Consider the following 15,586-nt stretch of genomic DNA (forward strand, 5'->3'; position numbering starts at 1 on the left):
CTGCAGTCACCATCTGCAGTGATTTTGGAGCCCCAAAAAATAAAGTCTGACACTGTTTCCACTGTTTCCCCCTCTATTTCCCATGGACTGCTGCTACTAGTGGATAAACACTCACATTCCTCAGGCAGAATTCAGGTATTATTTGTGAGCTTTTATAAATGAGAGCTTTAAGTGTAGGAGAAGCCATATGTCGAATCTCATTTTACTGGTAAGTAAGCCAAGGCTGAATAAGTTTAAGTAGTTTGCCCATGACCACATAGATTGCTGAAGACAAAACAAAGCCAAGACACCAACATTTGCTGCACTTTCCCACTGTTGACTGTTGTCACTTGGAGACGGCCAAGGCATGCGTATGCTCCATCTCATTAACACTACAGATCTGTAAGGTGCCAGAAATAATACACTAAGCAAGCACTTACTAAGTACTCAGTGTGTATCCAGCACTGAGTTAAATATAATGTGATAAAAATAGAAAGAGAGCACTGTGCTTTATGTAATAAAGTTAAGCTTCCCTCTTAGGATATAGTGAAGTTATCTTTACAAAGGTACACATTATACCTCCACCTTTTCTCTTTAATCCCTACCTGGGAATCTTTCTAAGGGAAGGTTCTTTAGTGTTAAATTTTATTGTGCAAACGGAATGAGATTGTAGGTCAAGAGGACTATTTTCCATCTCTTTTCTACTGCCAGTAGTGTAGTGAAGCTGGCTTGTACTACCTTGCGAGAGCTGATTTTGCCATCCCTCCTCCAGCTCAGTGCTCACTGATGTCAGCTTCAGTTCAGTTCAGCCACTCAGTCGTGTCTGACTCTTTGTGACCCCACGGAGGGCAGCACGCCAGGCCTCCCTGTCTATCACAATTCTCGGAGTTTACCCAAACTCTTGTCCATTGAGTTGGTGATGCAACCCAACCATCTCATCCTCTGTCATCCCCTTCTCCTCCCGCCTTCAATCTTTCCCAGCATCAAGGTCTTTTCGAAGGAGTCAGTTCTTTGCATCAGGTGGCCAAAGTATTGGAGCTTCAGCTTCAGCATCAGTCCTTCTAATGAATATTCAGGACTGATTTCCTTTAGGATGGACTGGTTGAATCTCCTTGCAGCCCAAGGGACTCTCAAGAGTCTTCTCCAACACCACAGTTCAAAAGCATTAATTCTTCATCACTCAGCTTTCTTTATTGTCCAGCTCTCTCATCCATACATGACCACTGGAAAAACCATAGCTTTGACTAGACGCACCCTACAGTATGATGTCAGCTTAGTTGGTTGCAGTTGGCCCTGATGGGAATATTTACACCACAGAAATTGACAGGTGCTACAGAAATGCAACTCTCTGTCTCCCCTAGCCAGTGTCTGCTTTAAAACATTTACCAGCAGGTCAGTGTACAACACCAGCATTCATTGGGCAGAACTGGACAAGTTATTTTTTTACTTCTTGAGCTATTAACTGCACCTTATGTGAAACAGGGATAGTAATATATCCTATAGCATATATCACAGGATTTTAAGAGGAACATGTGAGAGTACTTTGAAAATGTATGAAGTGAAATTAGTAATATCACAAAAATGGGAGTTATATATTCAGTGATAAAACATGAGACTCTTGGCAAAGCCAACATAGTGTAAGTGGATCTAGACTTTCTTACCCCTATATCTACGCTCAGCCTGACAGTGTACCTGGTCAGATGAAAAGAAGAGTGAATTCAGAGTCAAAGAATCAGGCAAAAGACTCATTTCTATAGTATACATCAAGTAACAGATAGGAACCAAATACAATGTAGATTATTAGCCCAAAATAGTAACCCTATTCCTTTTCACAAGCTCTGAGCTCTCTATGCCTCTGATGAATTAGGCTTATGAAGAAAATATTTTATCTGTATGTATACTATGAAGGGCCTCAGCAGAAAGAATTTTCTCTCTTCTTTTTATCACCTATTCAGTACAGAGCTCTGCATATAAAGGACACACAGAAAAAAATTACTGATAAATTTGACCTCTTGAGGTTGCAAATTCCTGCTTTCATTTTAATGACACTTCAAAATACTTTTAGAAGCCTTATTCAAATCTGCATGAAAATCCCTACCCTTTGATTCAGTGTCACTGCCTTTGGCATTTTCAATGTGGTTAAATAAGTTACATATTGAAACTACGAAATCATCTTCTGACTTCAAACACTTTTGAGAGTGCTTATGTGGAAAAGTGGGTACTTTATACTGGTCAGCTCTTATTTACCTTTGAAAAAAAAAAAAAGAAAGCCATTACAGTTCCCTCCATAAAACACATCACTATTGATACTAGACTGTCAATCACCAAAACACCCTACAGTTGTTTATTTTTCCTGATGTGAACTCTGTGTTGCAGATTGTCCTAAGGACTTGCTGTTCCAAGATGAAGGCTTTGTAGAAGCTAAGGAATCCTATTCTTTTTTAGCTGAAATTGAAATCATCATAGCCAGATAGATGTGGGCTTGTCATTCTCAAATTCCATGACCTTAATATGGTTATTTAACCTTCCCAAGCCTTGGTGTCCTCATCTGTTAAATACATTTACAGGTTTGTGGTAAGGGTCGAAGGAAGAAGGCTACATATATGGAACTCTTAACACTGTCTCTGGCACATTATAAATAATACATTATTATTACTGTTACTACCTTTTAATAAATCGCCTACTCCTGGGTTTACTCCTATCTTGCCAAATCACATTAAATATGCTACTCTGTCCTTTTGTTTCCTCACATAAGAATTTGGTATAAGATCTATCACGTTTTGCTTCTCTGGAATAATAGAATTAATTCATGGTGGACTAAATAATTCTCAATGAGTACAGTGAGAACTCAGTGAAGTTCTTTAAAAAAAAAAAAAAATCACCAACCCTAGTTTTGTGACAAGCCAAGCTATCTCAACAATTCTAAAAGATATCATGAAGGTTACCACAAGAGTTTTACGAAAAAAATAAGTTTTATGCACTTTTAAAATCAAATCATGTTATGTAGTATGCTGCAGACTGGGAATACAATGAAAGGACAATTTGAATAGTTGAAAATAAAACAGCAGTGATATTCTATTTCAGAATGCCCAGGGATGATTGCTTTGAAGTCTTAAACTTTATAATCTGAACACACATACTCCTCCTAACAATGAACTTAAATAATGACAAGCGTGGAAGACACAGTTCCAGAATACAATATTCAGATATTATAAAAGAATTAGTTTAGGGGAGTGGAGTGTAGAATTGGAAAGATGCAAACATCTTCTGCAAAGACGATGAAAACGAATTCTTTTATAATGTCTGAGATTTCTGCAGACATTGTACACCCAGAAGCCACACTGTGTACCTTTAACAGAATCTTCCTCTGGAGCCAAGCTCAAAGCTCGGTTGCAGGAGGGTAAGTATGAGTGGAGAAATACAGAAGATTCATTGGAACTCAGAATGCACAGGCACACTGGGCTGTGTACTCCACCTCCCATCCCAGAGAAAATAATTTCTGGACTCTTGAATGGATATTTTGCTTATAGTATAATATTAAAACTGTTGGCACAGTGGGAATTCATTCTCTCTATTCAAATTCTTCTAGAAATTTCCTTGGTTGATTTCAGGAAGAATAATATTTTAAGAGGAAAAAATATATTACTTCTAAGCTTTTTGACTTCTTTGTTTAAATATAAATACAAATTAATATTCCTTATTTGCCAGTGTGTTGAGTATGAGCTATCATCAGTATGTTAAATACTACTTTGAATTTAACATTTTTTGCTTTAATTTCAAAAACATGTGTTTCTGAAAACAATCATGCATGTTGGCTCCTGAGGTGATTATTATCTAATTGATTATGAGAGAAAATGTAACCTGTTGCAGGCTTTAAAATCAAGAAGCATCTATTAAGTATGTTGGGCAGAATTTTAGAAACGGAGACCTAATTGAAATAAAAAGGTGTTTATTTGGAGTTTGTTAGGAGACATATATTTGCCCAGGAGATATATATTCAAGAAACACTTGAATTGTGTACCACAGAACTATACAATGAAGGAGGCTTATAAAGGAAAACAATCTCAAGGTTGCAGTTAGTTACATGAGTGGTGGTGGTTTAGTCACTAAGTCGTGTCTGACTCTTGTGACTCCGTGGACTGTAGCCCACCAGGCTCCTCTGTCCATGGGATTCTCCAGGCAAGAATACTGGAGTGGGTTGCCATTCCCTTCTCCAGGGGGTCTTCCTGACTCAGGGATTGAACCTGGATTTCCTGCATTGCAGGCAGATTCTTTACCAATTGAGCTACGAGGGAAGCCCCTAGTTACATGAGTTGTGTATCAATCATTATAATTGGACCTGGCAAAAAGTAAGGGTGCTTGTTAAGTAAAGCTTGGTTGGAATCCGAAATGGTTGCATAGTCACAGGGAAAGACCTTGAGAGCTGGAGGCTGCAGCTGCCAGGTGCTGTTGGGAACACAGCTGGTGGTGAGCTTGGGCCTGGTACAGTTCAAAGACAGTTAACGTTTTCAGTGGTGCAGAGATATGTCTGAGACCAGATCCTCAGTGATCTCTCAACTCCTTATTTTAAGCTTGTGATTACCCATTATAATATCGATTGGTCATCAAATGCATTTGCTGTGAATGTATTAAATACTAAAGAAGGTAAAGGGAACAGAATGGGAGGAGGAAGCTAGAGCTGGAACAAGAGTTTCACGCGGCTTCAGGGAGCATGCAGTTTCACAGAGATTTGAAACAGTAATCGAATCTTGTAAACAGAGGAAACCCTAAAGCCATACGGTCAGATGGTTTTGTTTCTCAGCTAAGGAAACACACCACTGAGATGAAATGACACATCCAACCCATTTGTAGTTTCAGATGTTTCCGAGAGAAAGTAGGCTGTGGGCGCGGGATTGAAGAATAGGTTTTGTGGGCTACATGGAAGTTCAACTACTGTTACTCACTGTGTGTCAATTCCTGGGTCGGAAAGATCCCCTGGAGGAGCGCATGGCAACCCACTCCAGTATTCTTGCCTGGAGAATCCCATCGACAGTGGAGCCTGGCAGGCTACAGTCCACAGGATCACAAGAGTAGGACATGACTTAGTGACTAAATCACCGCCACCACTGCGTGTCAAGCTTTATGCTATGTTCCTATGTCCTTACTACCTCTTTTACTTTATCCTAACAATGTTGTGTTTTTCACTGAGTCCTGTCCGACTCTCTGCAACCCCATGGACAGTAGCCCACCAGGCTCCTCTGTCTGTGGAATTCTCCAGCCTAGAGTACTGGAGTGGGTAGACCTTCCCTTCAGGAGAAGGCAATGGCAACCCACTCCAGTATTCTTGCCTGGAAAATCCCATGGTCGGGGGAACCTGGTAGGCTGCAGTCCATGGGGTCGCTAAGAATCTGACACCACTGAGCGACTTCACTTTCACTTTTCACTTTCATGCATCAGAGGAGGAAATGGCAACCGACTCCAGTGTTCTTGCCTGAAGGATCCCAGGGATGGGGGAGCCTGGTGGGCTGCTGTCTATGGGGTCTCACAGAGTCGGACAAGGCTGAAGTGACTTAGCAGCAGAAGCAGCAGCAGACCTTCCCTTCTCCAGGGGACCTTCCTGGTCCAAGGATCGAACCCAGATCCGCTGCATTGCAGTTATTACCATATGAGCTATCACAATGTTATATGTTAAATATTATTAACCAAAGTCTGAAGAAGTAGTTTTCCCAAGGACTCATAGGCATTATATTACGGATTCACACCCGTAACTTCTGACAATAAATTTGGCCTTCTATAGCACACCAATGTGGTGAGTAAAAGCATTTCAAGTTGCGTTCGTTTGAAATAAGAAATGGGACTGATATGTTGGAGGAAGAGAAGATAAAATACCTTGCTGGGAAGCAGAAATAACTGTGGAAAGTTTTACATCTATAGAAAGTTACACGGCAAATCCAGGGTGAGCTTGTTTCATACAAGACAGAGTATTAGAAAATTAAAGTAGAAAGGAAGGGAGGGAAAGGGGGATTAATAGTCTTTGAAATAAAACTGAGTCTAGCTGATAGAAAATATCCTATGTATGTCTATGAATGGTTCTAATATATATTGATTCAAAACAGCTAGAGAAACAAAAGGATTCAGCACCTTGTAGCAGTAATTGTCAATTTGTGTTTGGATTATAGGTAATACTTTTCTTCTGCATTCATTTCAAAGAAATAGATATGTGGAAACTAGATTATTTGCTGAATTGAAAACACTGCTGAATTTTAAACCATAATAGATAAGAATTTGAAATAAAAATTAGAACAGCTTGTACTGAATTGGAGTATGAATAGTTCATTATTTTATCAGTTAATTGCCTTCCATCTTTTTTCCTAATTAGAGTTAAAAACTTAACAGTCTATTTCAATGAACTGTTCACAAGAAACTTGTAGTTTTTAAATACCAGCTTGTATATAAGTAGATACTCACAGATTCTTTAAAATTGTACTGTGTTCCTGGACAAATACTGAATCTTGATAGTTTAGGTTGGCCTAAACGATTTCAAACATAACTTTAGAGCTATCGGAGAAGGCAATGGCAGCCCACTCCAGTACTCTTGCCTGGAAAATCCCATGGACAGAGGAGCCTGGTAGGCAGCAATCCCTGGGATCTCGAAGAGTCAGACACTACTGAGCGACTTCACTTTCACTTTTCACTTTCATGCATTGGAGAAGGAAATGGCAAGCCCCTCCAGTGTTCTTGCCTAGAGAATCCCGGGGACGGGGGAGCCTGGTGGGAGGCCGTCTATGGGTTCACACAGAGTCGGACACGACTGAGTGACTTCAGTTTTCACTTTAGAGCTATATTAAACACTCAGTAAACTTTTACTGATTGTATTTGGTTTGGCTCCTTATTTTTTTTTTTAATTTCACAGAATGTTACAGCAATAATTATGACTTTAGTTCTTGACCTGCTTTAGATGATTTTGTTTAAATTTATCTGTTACATATTGATGCCATTTATTAAGGCCTTTTCTCCTGTGATTTCTTTCTAGAAACAAATAAGATGTTATTTATTTTCATTATTTCTCAAAAAGTGTCAGTTTTTTTTAAATTATTCAAATTGTTGTATGCCAAACATCACAAAAGTTATTTATAACATGATCTTGTAATTACACACAATGTGACTTTGATGTCCCATACAAATGCTATAGTGTTACATTTTTTGCTCCTATCTATTTTTCTCCCACTTTAGAAATAAGATAATTCAGCATGACCAATATCCTGCCAAGTGTTAGTCACTTAGTCATGTCTGACTCTGTGACCCCTTGGACTGTAGTCTGCCAGGCTCCTCTGTCCATGGAATTCTCCAGGCAAGAATACTGGAGTGGATTGCCGTTCCATTTTCCAAGGGGATTTTCCTGACCCAGGGATTGAACCTGGGTCTCCTGAATCGCAGGCAGATTTTTTGTGGTCTGAGCCACCAGGGAAGCCCATATATTGCCAGACTATTTCCAGTAATTGACATTCCCTGATGGAAATGATTTTTTTTTTTTTTTTTACTAAGCTTACTTCATTCACTTTAAAAATTTATAAATGCACTTTTTAAACTAACCAACTGCCTCAGCTGACATTTGTAACCACACACAAATCATGCTTACAAAACTTTCCTGTAATAACCATTTCATCTTAAGAACACCTGCTTTCTCAGAGCAGAGAGAGCTGCCGGCTGTATCAAAGTTTCTTCAAAGCCTCCAGGCTGTAGTTTATGCTCCTTGCACAAAATCCGTCTGTGGTTTCTTCATGATGTTAACAGTATATGTGCTACGGGTTTTGCTCCTGCCTTTGGGTTTTGAGAAAATTCTTAGATGTTCTTCTCTAAAAATTCCTTAATAACCTTCTTTACTGAGAATATGCTTTCTCAAAACACTTGCGTTAACAGAAAGTTCATAACACGTTTCACGTTGCTCACAATATTCAGCACATGCCCTTTACCCAACAAGAAAAATAAAAAGTGTGAAAGGTCAATACTGGTTCAAAGAAAAGGCAGGAAAGAAGAAAAAAAGGAAAACAGGAATAACAACGGCTAAGTATATTTCCCCTGTTTTGGATGTAGTGAGGTCTGAAAGTCCAATATTTCTTTAACCAAATTAAATAAAACAAAATTTGGGTTTTTGTACTCATTAGTGTAGATGTATTTGATCCAGCCAGGAAAACTTCATAAATTATTTTTTAGAAAAGAAAAAGGAAAACAATATTATGTAAAATCTAAGGAAAGGATTTAAATATAGCAATGACCAGAATCAAACAATCTTACCCTCATATTTGGATAGCCAGTTATATATTTCCTTGAATAGGAAATGATAATAAAAACCAAAATAAAAAAAACCAAATTTTATTAAATTCATTTGTAACTAGACCACTTTTGATCTTGTGAGTTTCTACCTTGTTCCTTCATTTGCACTATATTTGTGTCTTGTCTTTTTCCCGCCCCCGCCCTCCCAACTTGTTCCATTTGACGTCTCCTTTTCCCAGGCTCTAGGGTTGTATTCCTTCTTCCTTTTGATTTCTGCCCTCAGTTGGTCCAGTGGGTTGTGTTGGTTTAGTGTTGGGGGTTACTTGTGCCTGCATTCTAGTGGGAGGAGGTGAGTTTATCTTTTTCCCCTGCAATGGACAGGACTATGTGAGGTGGTATGATTTGGGATGTCTGTGGGAATCCCGTCTGCTGATGACTGGTTTTGTGTTTTTTTCTTGCTTGTTGTTTGGGAGAGGCGTCCTGCACTGGGTACCATTGGCAGCTGGGTGCTGCTGAGCTTTGTATGCAGGTATAGTCCTTCCTGGAAGTTCTCACTGATTAATAGTCCCTGGGATTAGGAGTTTTCTGGCAGTGTAGACAACTTTTTATATCAAAGAAAATCCACACTCTTCCTTAACTTTAGCTGACCCCATATAAGATCATGACTGTGGCGAGAAGGCTGGGACGCCTCCTTTCCTGTTTGAGGTGGTGATTAACTTGTGAGTGTGCATGCTATTCAGGTGAACAAAGCTTGGCAACAAAGGTGGATCAAACATTTTGGAGTATTTTATTGCCTTTTTAAAAGAATAGTATAAAATACTTACCAGCATTGAAAAATATTTTTCTATCAAATCACAGCATAAGCAGTGAATGATTTACAAATATTTGTTACTTGTGCTATGTTTTTGTTCTTCTGTGGGTTGAGGCAGTATTCTTAATTAGCTTTAGTAAAATGTGACCTAGAAATTGGAGTTGAATAAGTCAGTATAGTACAGTGTTGGGGGCCATCTACCCCCATAACCAGAGCCTGCCTACTTTACTACTTTGTGCTCTCACCTACACCTCTGACTTTACAGGAGCCTGTCCCCCACCACCTCTTTCAGAGAAGGAGTTAACTTAGAGCTCCAGTTAATAAAAACTCCTGGGCGTGACAAGAGTGTTTCAACCTACAAACTCCTCTGAAGGTTCTCTAGCCTGCCTGACAAGCTTGTCCAGCCACATGTGATTGCTCACAGCCTCCCAACCGTGAGAGGCACGAGATGCTTTAAACCTTCTAAAAACAGGTTCCTTAGAAAAGTTAGAAAGCTATTAGTATAAGTATAATGGGCTGATTAGAAACTGTATTGGTGAAGGGTTTTTCATTTGTTGAGCCAATGTTTGTTGCTAAGTCTCCATATCCCCTGCCATTACACACATTAATGAATATATAGAAGAAATAAGTATTAACCTTTGATATTAATCACATTAGACCTTAGGCTAAGTAAATTCTTTCCTTAACTAAAACCCACTACACCCTCACCCTATAGGAATGTAACTTTATTTGGGTGGCGTCTGTTTTAAGAATAATCACCCCTGGAGAAATAAGTGTCCTGGTTGACTGACCACTGTCACAAGGAGAGGGTCATAAATTGTCAGCAGGCCCCCTGGCCAGAAGATGATGTAATACCCCTCAGACCTCTGTGCACATTTGTATGAAACACCTGACTTTAATAAAAGTCAGGACTGCTGTCCCCGCGTGACTTTTGTATAACATCTCAGTGTATAAAAACAGACTGGAAAATAAAGAATTGGCATCAGTTTCTCGAAAGACTGGTCTCCCCATGTCACTCTCTCTCTCAAACTCTGGCTGAGTCTCCATCTGGAGCGCAGAACCCACCATGCTTACTAATTATGCCTGGGCTTCTAAGATCCGACCGGGGAGGCCTTAGTGTCTCCTCTCCTTCGGGAGAATGGAAGGACGCCTGCGGCCTGCGTAAGTGGTGCAAGCTTCTTGTCTTAAAGTTTTATTGGTCTCCCGTGTAAACCAAGCTACTCAGCCTCTTTTCTCCACTGAATTTTCCTGCTGAGCTATCCTCATTCTATTACTCTTTACATCTCTAATTAATATCTAATTGAAGCTATTGTATCCTGATCCTCACCGACGCCGTCCCTGCTTTGAACTCCCTGGATCAGCCGGGGCTGGACCCCGGCAGTACAGGCAAAGCATTTATGTTTGGATTTTTAATTGAAATGTGAAAGATTTTGGAAACTTGTAGGCATAGTTTCAAGTCCTCTTTTTCTGAGAAAATTGCTTAATCACTGCCCAATTACTGTGCCTTTTGCAGTTATATTTAGCCCTTTCTGAAAAGATTCTACTCTGCAGGTTCTATAAATGTTTTCTTCTAGTTCTTTTTAATATAAGATTCCACAGTAATATTTACTCACCTTCTTGGTCTCTTGGCTATTCATGTGACCTCAAAATAAGCAAGAAAATAAAGGATAAGAAAGATAAAATAAATGCATTCAATTTTCTAAATGCATGAGCAATATATTATTCCTTCAGCAATTTTTTAATGTCACTTATACAGTTACTTTTCACATTTCATTTACTTTATACATAGTATGCTTGCTATAGGTTATATTGAATGCTTCTCTAAATTCTTCTCTTGTGTGTATGTTTTTTCTTCCCAGTTACTGGCTGACAAACAAAGTTCCCATCAAAAGACCCAGCACAGGTCTACTCATGTATACACTTGCCACGAGATTCTGTGATGAGATTCACCTGTATGGATTCTGGCCATTCCCTAAGGATTTGAATGGGAAAGCTGTCAAATATCATTACTATGATGACTTAAAATATAGGTACTTTTCCAATGCAAGTCCTCATAGGATGCCGTTAGAATTCAAAACATTAAATGTGCTACATAATAGAGGAGCTCTGAAATTGACAACAGGAAAGTGCATAAAGCAATAAAGCACACCTGAAACATACAAGCAGACTGATATGCACTTCTTTTCTGAAGATGCTTCCTAAGATTTGAAAAACAGGATCCAATACAAGACTGGGTTGCAGCATCCACCACTTACCTGAAAGGTGATTAAAGGACATTCATGAGAAATCTACTACCAGCTGATGAAATACCTGCAAAGTGCTCTAAAAATTAAGTATTTTGACTTCAAGGGTCCTAGTAAGTGCCACTTCCACTCAGAACACAGTTTGAATGTATAATCAGTAGTGTTTACAAGATCCAACAATGCACTCGTCATTAGTTAACGAAGCAAAAATGTTCATCACTGTTGGGTTGCCACTGCAACGCCAAGCACATGAGAAGAGGAACCCAGGAACACAACTCAGCCCTTGGGGAAACTGAACTGTCCTGTCAGCAGAAATCAAGATGGAAACAGTTTGAGCAGTGAAATCTGTAAGGTTAAACAACTCAAGTAAATGCCTTCAGTCAGGACTCTGAGTCTGATCATGATAAACTTTATGTTTTGTTTCTGTTCGTGTTTGCCTTCTGGAGTCTCTTTTTTTTGGGTATCGGGGTGCTTTGAAATCCTTTCTGAGATAAATATGAATGAGATAATTGACCTTTAAGTGATTGTTTTTAAAGTTCTTGTATTTTTTAAGCAGTTATCACACAATAACTTTGTAAAAAAAGTTTTATTTTGCACAACTGTAAACCTCCCAATTTTTTCCCAGTGGTGTAGAAGGTACCAGCTAAACTGTTTCACTCAGTAATCTCGAGCCACTCTAAAGGAAAGACAAACTCTGTGTCATCTGAGATGGTAAAATTAGCAGGAAAAAAAAAAATTACTTTTGGTACCAAAGATTATACTGATGTGTCTACACAAGAAACCAGTCTCCTTTCATGAAAATAACATATTAGTATATTACGAGGCTACTAATGTGAAAATTGTCTCTAGGTATTTTAAATTTTCCAAACTCAACCTTCATTTTTGTTTGAAGGAAGATTCTACAGCTTTTACATTTCATAATGATTTTCTGGAAGCATTTGCCCGTTAGAGTAAATGTTTGACTGGTAGGGCTGAAATGTGACTTCCAGTTCTTTGATATCCCGCTTGTTAATTCAGATAGAAACACTGACTTGCTCTGTAGATGACTGTTAAAATTTCTTAGTGCAGAAATAATATGATTAATAGAGTGCTGTTTTCATCACAGAGATAATTTTAAGAGGTTTAACAATGAGACTGTATGTCAGTATTTTGAACTTCAGATTAATTAAATTGACCAATATTTTTTCTATAGTTAAATTTATTCACATTATCACATTAATGTGTTTCCAGAGAAGCACATGAAATTATTAATAAAGTGATTTTTGAAAATTTTAACATATAACAGAATTGACCAACAGGCCAATTTCTGGTAATTACTACGCTGGTAGGTAATTCTGACGGTAAACTGTTTCTTTAGAAAGCAGAAGTGCTTCGTTCCCACTTCTACTCTTGGCCTGAAACAACATAGATTACTTCTTGTTTCTTAGGGAAGGCAATCTGCGAAAAGAAGAAATAGCATGAGGAATATATATGTTTTGTTTCTTGGCGAAGAAGGCCTGAAAAAGAATAAATAGCATAAAGAATATACATATATATATATATATATATGTTATCAAGAAAAAGGATATTCATAGTAATACAGTTCTCAATATATTAATAATATGTGGTTTTCTTTTTAGAAATACGATAGAACCTTGGGGTATAGAAGATTATATTTTCTGAAAACTTATGTGTCTCAAATAAAACAAAATAGAATCCAGAAAAGAGATACATAGCCCAAAATGGATAGAATATGATGTACTTTTATCACTGAACCTCTTATTATTGGGAAGTTTTTAAAGGATTAGGTCTATATTTTGAATGTAAACTTTAAAAGTCTGATTTACCCAACCAATCAAAAGTAGGCAATTACTTAATTTGGACTTGCAGACAAGCTGTTTGAGTAGTCTTTAATTTAAATTCAATAAACATTTTGAAATCACAAGTCAATTCTTATAGATAAGATACATCTCAGAACTCATTGGAGGTAAAAAGCAGCATCAAGGTACCTTGCTATTTTGTCTGCACTTTCAACAAATGTGTTTAGACAATTTTAAGGCCACAGCAAAAGCATCCCAGACATTCGCTGTTCCGTGCATTGATGTTCATCTCATAAATGCATTGAGTAGTGCCTTTTTAGCTTCACATTGCTTTGTTACCCTATGCTTTATGTTCTCTAAATATGTTGCCCAGTTCTGAAAATTCTCAGCATCTAAAAAGGGCTTCAGTATCGACTGAGACTACTTTTGTTCATCTCAGGGAACTTTCAATACTCAAGAATGAATTTAATTAAAGGCGTTTAGTGTTCAAAGAAGACAAACTGTACAAGACCGACCGATCCATTCCCTATTGTAGCGCTTTCCATCTCCCCTCCCCCTTCACCATCCACTATGGCCTTCTTACAGGGGTGGGGCAGGCAGATTACTGAAGGCTGACAGCAAGAATAAGAAAAAGAATTCAGATCTAACCAATCAGGGGGCAAAAGCGATCACGATGAAATCAAATTATAAGTACATACTTGAAATATTTGCGTTTGTTTTTTTTCCTCTGAGACTATGTTCACAGCTTTAATATTTTATTTCCTTTTCATGATTTAAACCTGTACCTGGCAATACTCAGGCAGCTGAGTGTGAAACACTCCTGTCCCTTCGAGAACATGGTTGTTACTATGCTGTTGACATGAAGAGGCCATGGAAACATTTTCATCATTATTACCCAGCCTGTTCTATACTTAATATTAAGTTGCTGGAATAAAAAATAATAAATCAGTAACAGATTTTTCTGGGCAGATCTGATGATTGAGCCCACAGGACTGATGAAATGAGACTGAAAGTTTTTCTGTCTGAAAGAAGGTGCTGGGCATTCAAATGTGTTTATGTATTGTATCTCATATGAAATGTATATCAGTTGCTAATGGGAATTTCTACATATATGCTTACAGAAGCAATTTATTTAAATAATGCTGTAGGTAGTGTACATACCAACTAGTTGTTAAGCTACTACGCAGGAAGAGGGTGAACAAAGTAATTTATTTCTGATTGAGCCCGTTAGTCATAATACACACAGTGGGGTGTTTGGTTCATAAAAGATTTGTTTTCTGTGGTTATTGTTGGGAGTATCCATAATTGTGGAAGGGGTATAGGAAGAGTTATGTGTAGTTAGTTGTGACCTCTACCAGTTTGAGAGTTTCCCCATCAGACATGATCAATATACCAATGTTTGACAAGTTGAGTGAGAGAGGGTTATCGTTCCTATCTGATGAAAGAAAATCCAAATAAAGCCCACCTAGAAATAGATATTTTATTATATATGTGCTATAGATATATCTACATAGTACAAATAGACATGTGTGATACATATATACAATGTTATATATGTGTGTCTGTGTGTATACACACTGAGTCTGTAATATACACACACTAGATTTGTGTTACGCTCATGTCTTCAGGGTTTATGCTGTGAAGCACTCTGGAGATAAGACCTCTTTAGAATAAAGAAGTTCTTTTGAAACTTCAGTTGCTAACCTGCTTTAAAGGGATCTACTTTGTAACTAAATTATATGTTGTTCATACCTAGAGTTACAATGAGGGTCTAGTATATCCCAAATCTTTAAAAAAATTAAAAAAAAAAAAAAAGTCTTCAAGCTGGCAATGTATTTGAATTGCAGTTTTCAGATTGTGGCTCCAGAACCATTGTCTCTGCATTTAAGTAGCACCTTTTAATAATTACTGTTTCTTTGTGTATGCAAAAGCACAAGAGTTACAAATGTATATAGCAGGGGGAAAAAAAAAGAGTTTACAGAGGTAGTATTGCTGCATAGAATAATTGCTACTGAGTGTTTCTTATATCATCTGTGGAATTGAAAGATGAGGTTTATTCTGTCCAGTTCATTCTGTTCAACACTGTTTCCCTTTTGTTTATGTATAGCAATCAGGTGTTATTGTTTTATCATTTGTAAAACTGTAAAATAAATTAAACCCCATTTTTTTCATATTTCTCTTATCTCATATCTACAAGGTCTGTTCCGCTTTGCACATCAACATAAGGTGGGTGATACCAGCTTTAACAAGCTCTACGTAGGGTTCCTGTTTTCCCTCCCCATTAGCCCCAGCTATTTGCAATTTAGCCAGTCATTTCTTTAAAGTGTATACAGAACAATATGGACAATATCAACACTCTCATGGACATCCGGGAATCATGAACAGGTTTTGTGTGTGTGTGGTGCATTGTGTTTGTAGTTGAGGGAATAGAGTGTTACATAAGCTACAGTCGTTTATATCCAATTTGTATTCCCAGTGACTACTGTCAGTGAGTCACTCCA

At 38.0% G+C, this 15,586-nt stretch overlaps 1 protein-coding gene across 1 annotated transcript in view; it reads left to right on the forward strand.

Moving 5' to 3' along the window:
* Positions 1–15,258, forward strand: part of ST8SIA4 (ST8 alpha-N-acetyl-neuraminide alpha-2,8-sialyltransferase 4) — a 103,534-nt gene extending 88,276 nt beyond the window's left edge. Inside the window, exon 5 of the mRNA XM_027545529.1 lies at positions 10,903–15,258. Coding sequence (XP_027401330.1) covers positions 10,903–11,185 — 283 coding nt within the window. The 3' untranslated portion in view covers positions 11,186–15,258. The remainder of the gene's footprint in view (positions 1–10,902) is intronic.
* The last annotated feature ends 328 nt before the right edge of the window (positions 15,259–15,586 follow it).

Source organism: Bos indicus x Bos taurus, chromosome 7 (assembly GCF_003369695.1).
Source record: "Bos indicus x Bos taurus breed Angus x Brahman F1 hybrid chromosome 7, Bos_hybrid_MaternalHap_v2.0, whole genome shotgun sequence".
NCBI lineage: Eukaryota > Metazoa > Chordata > Mammalia > Artiodactyla > Bovidae > Bos > Bos indicus x Bos taurus.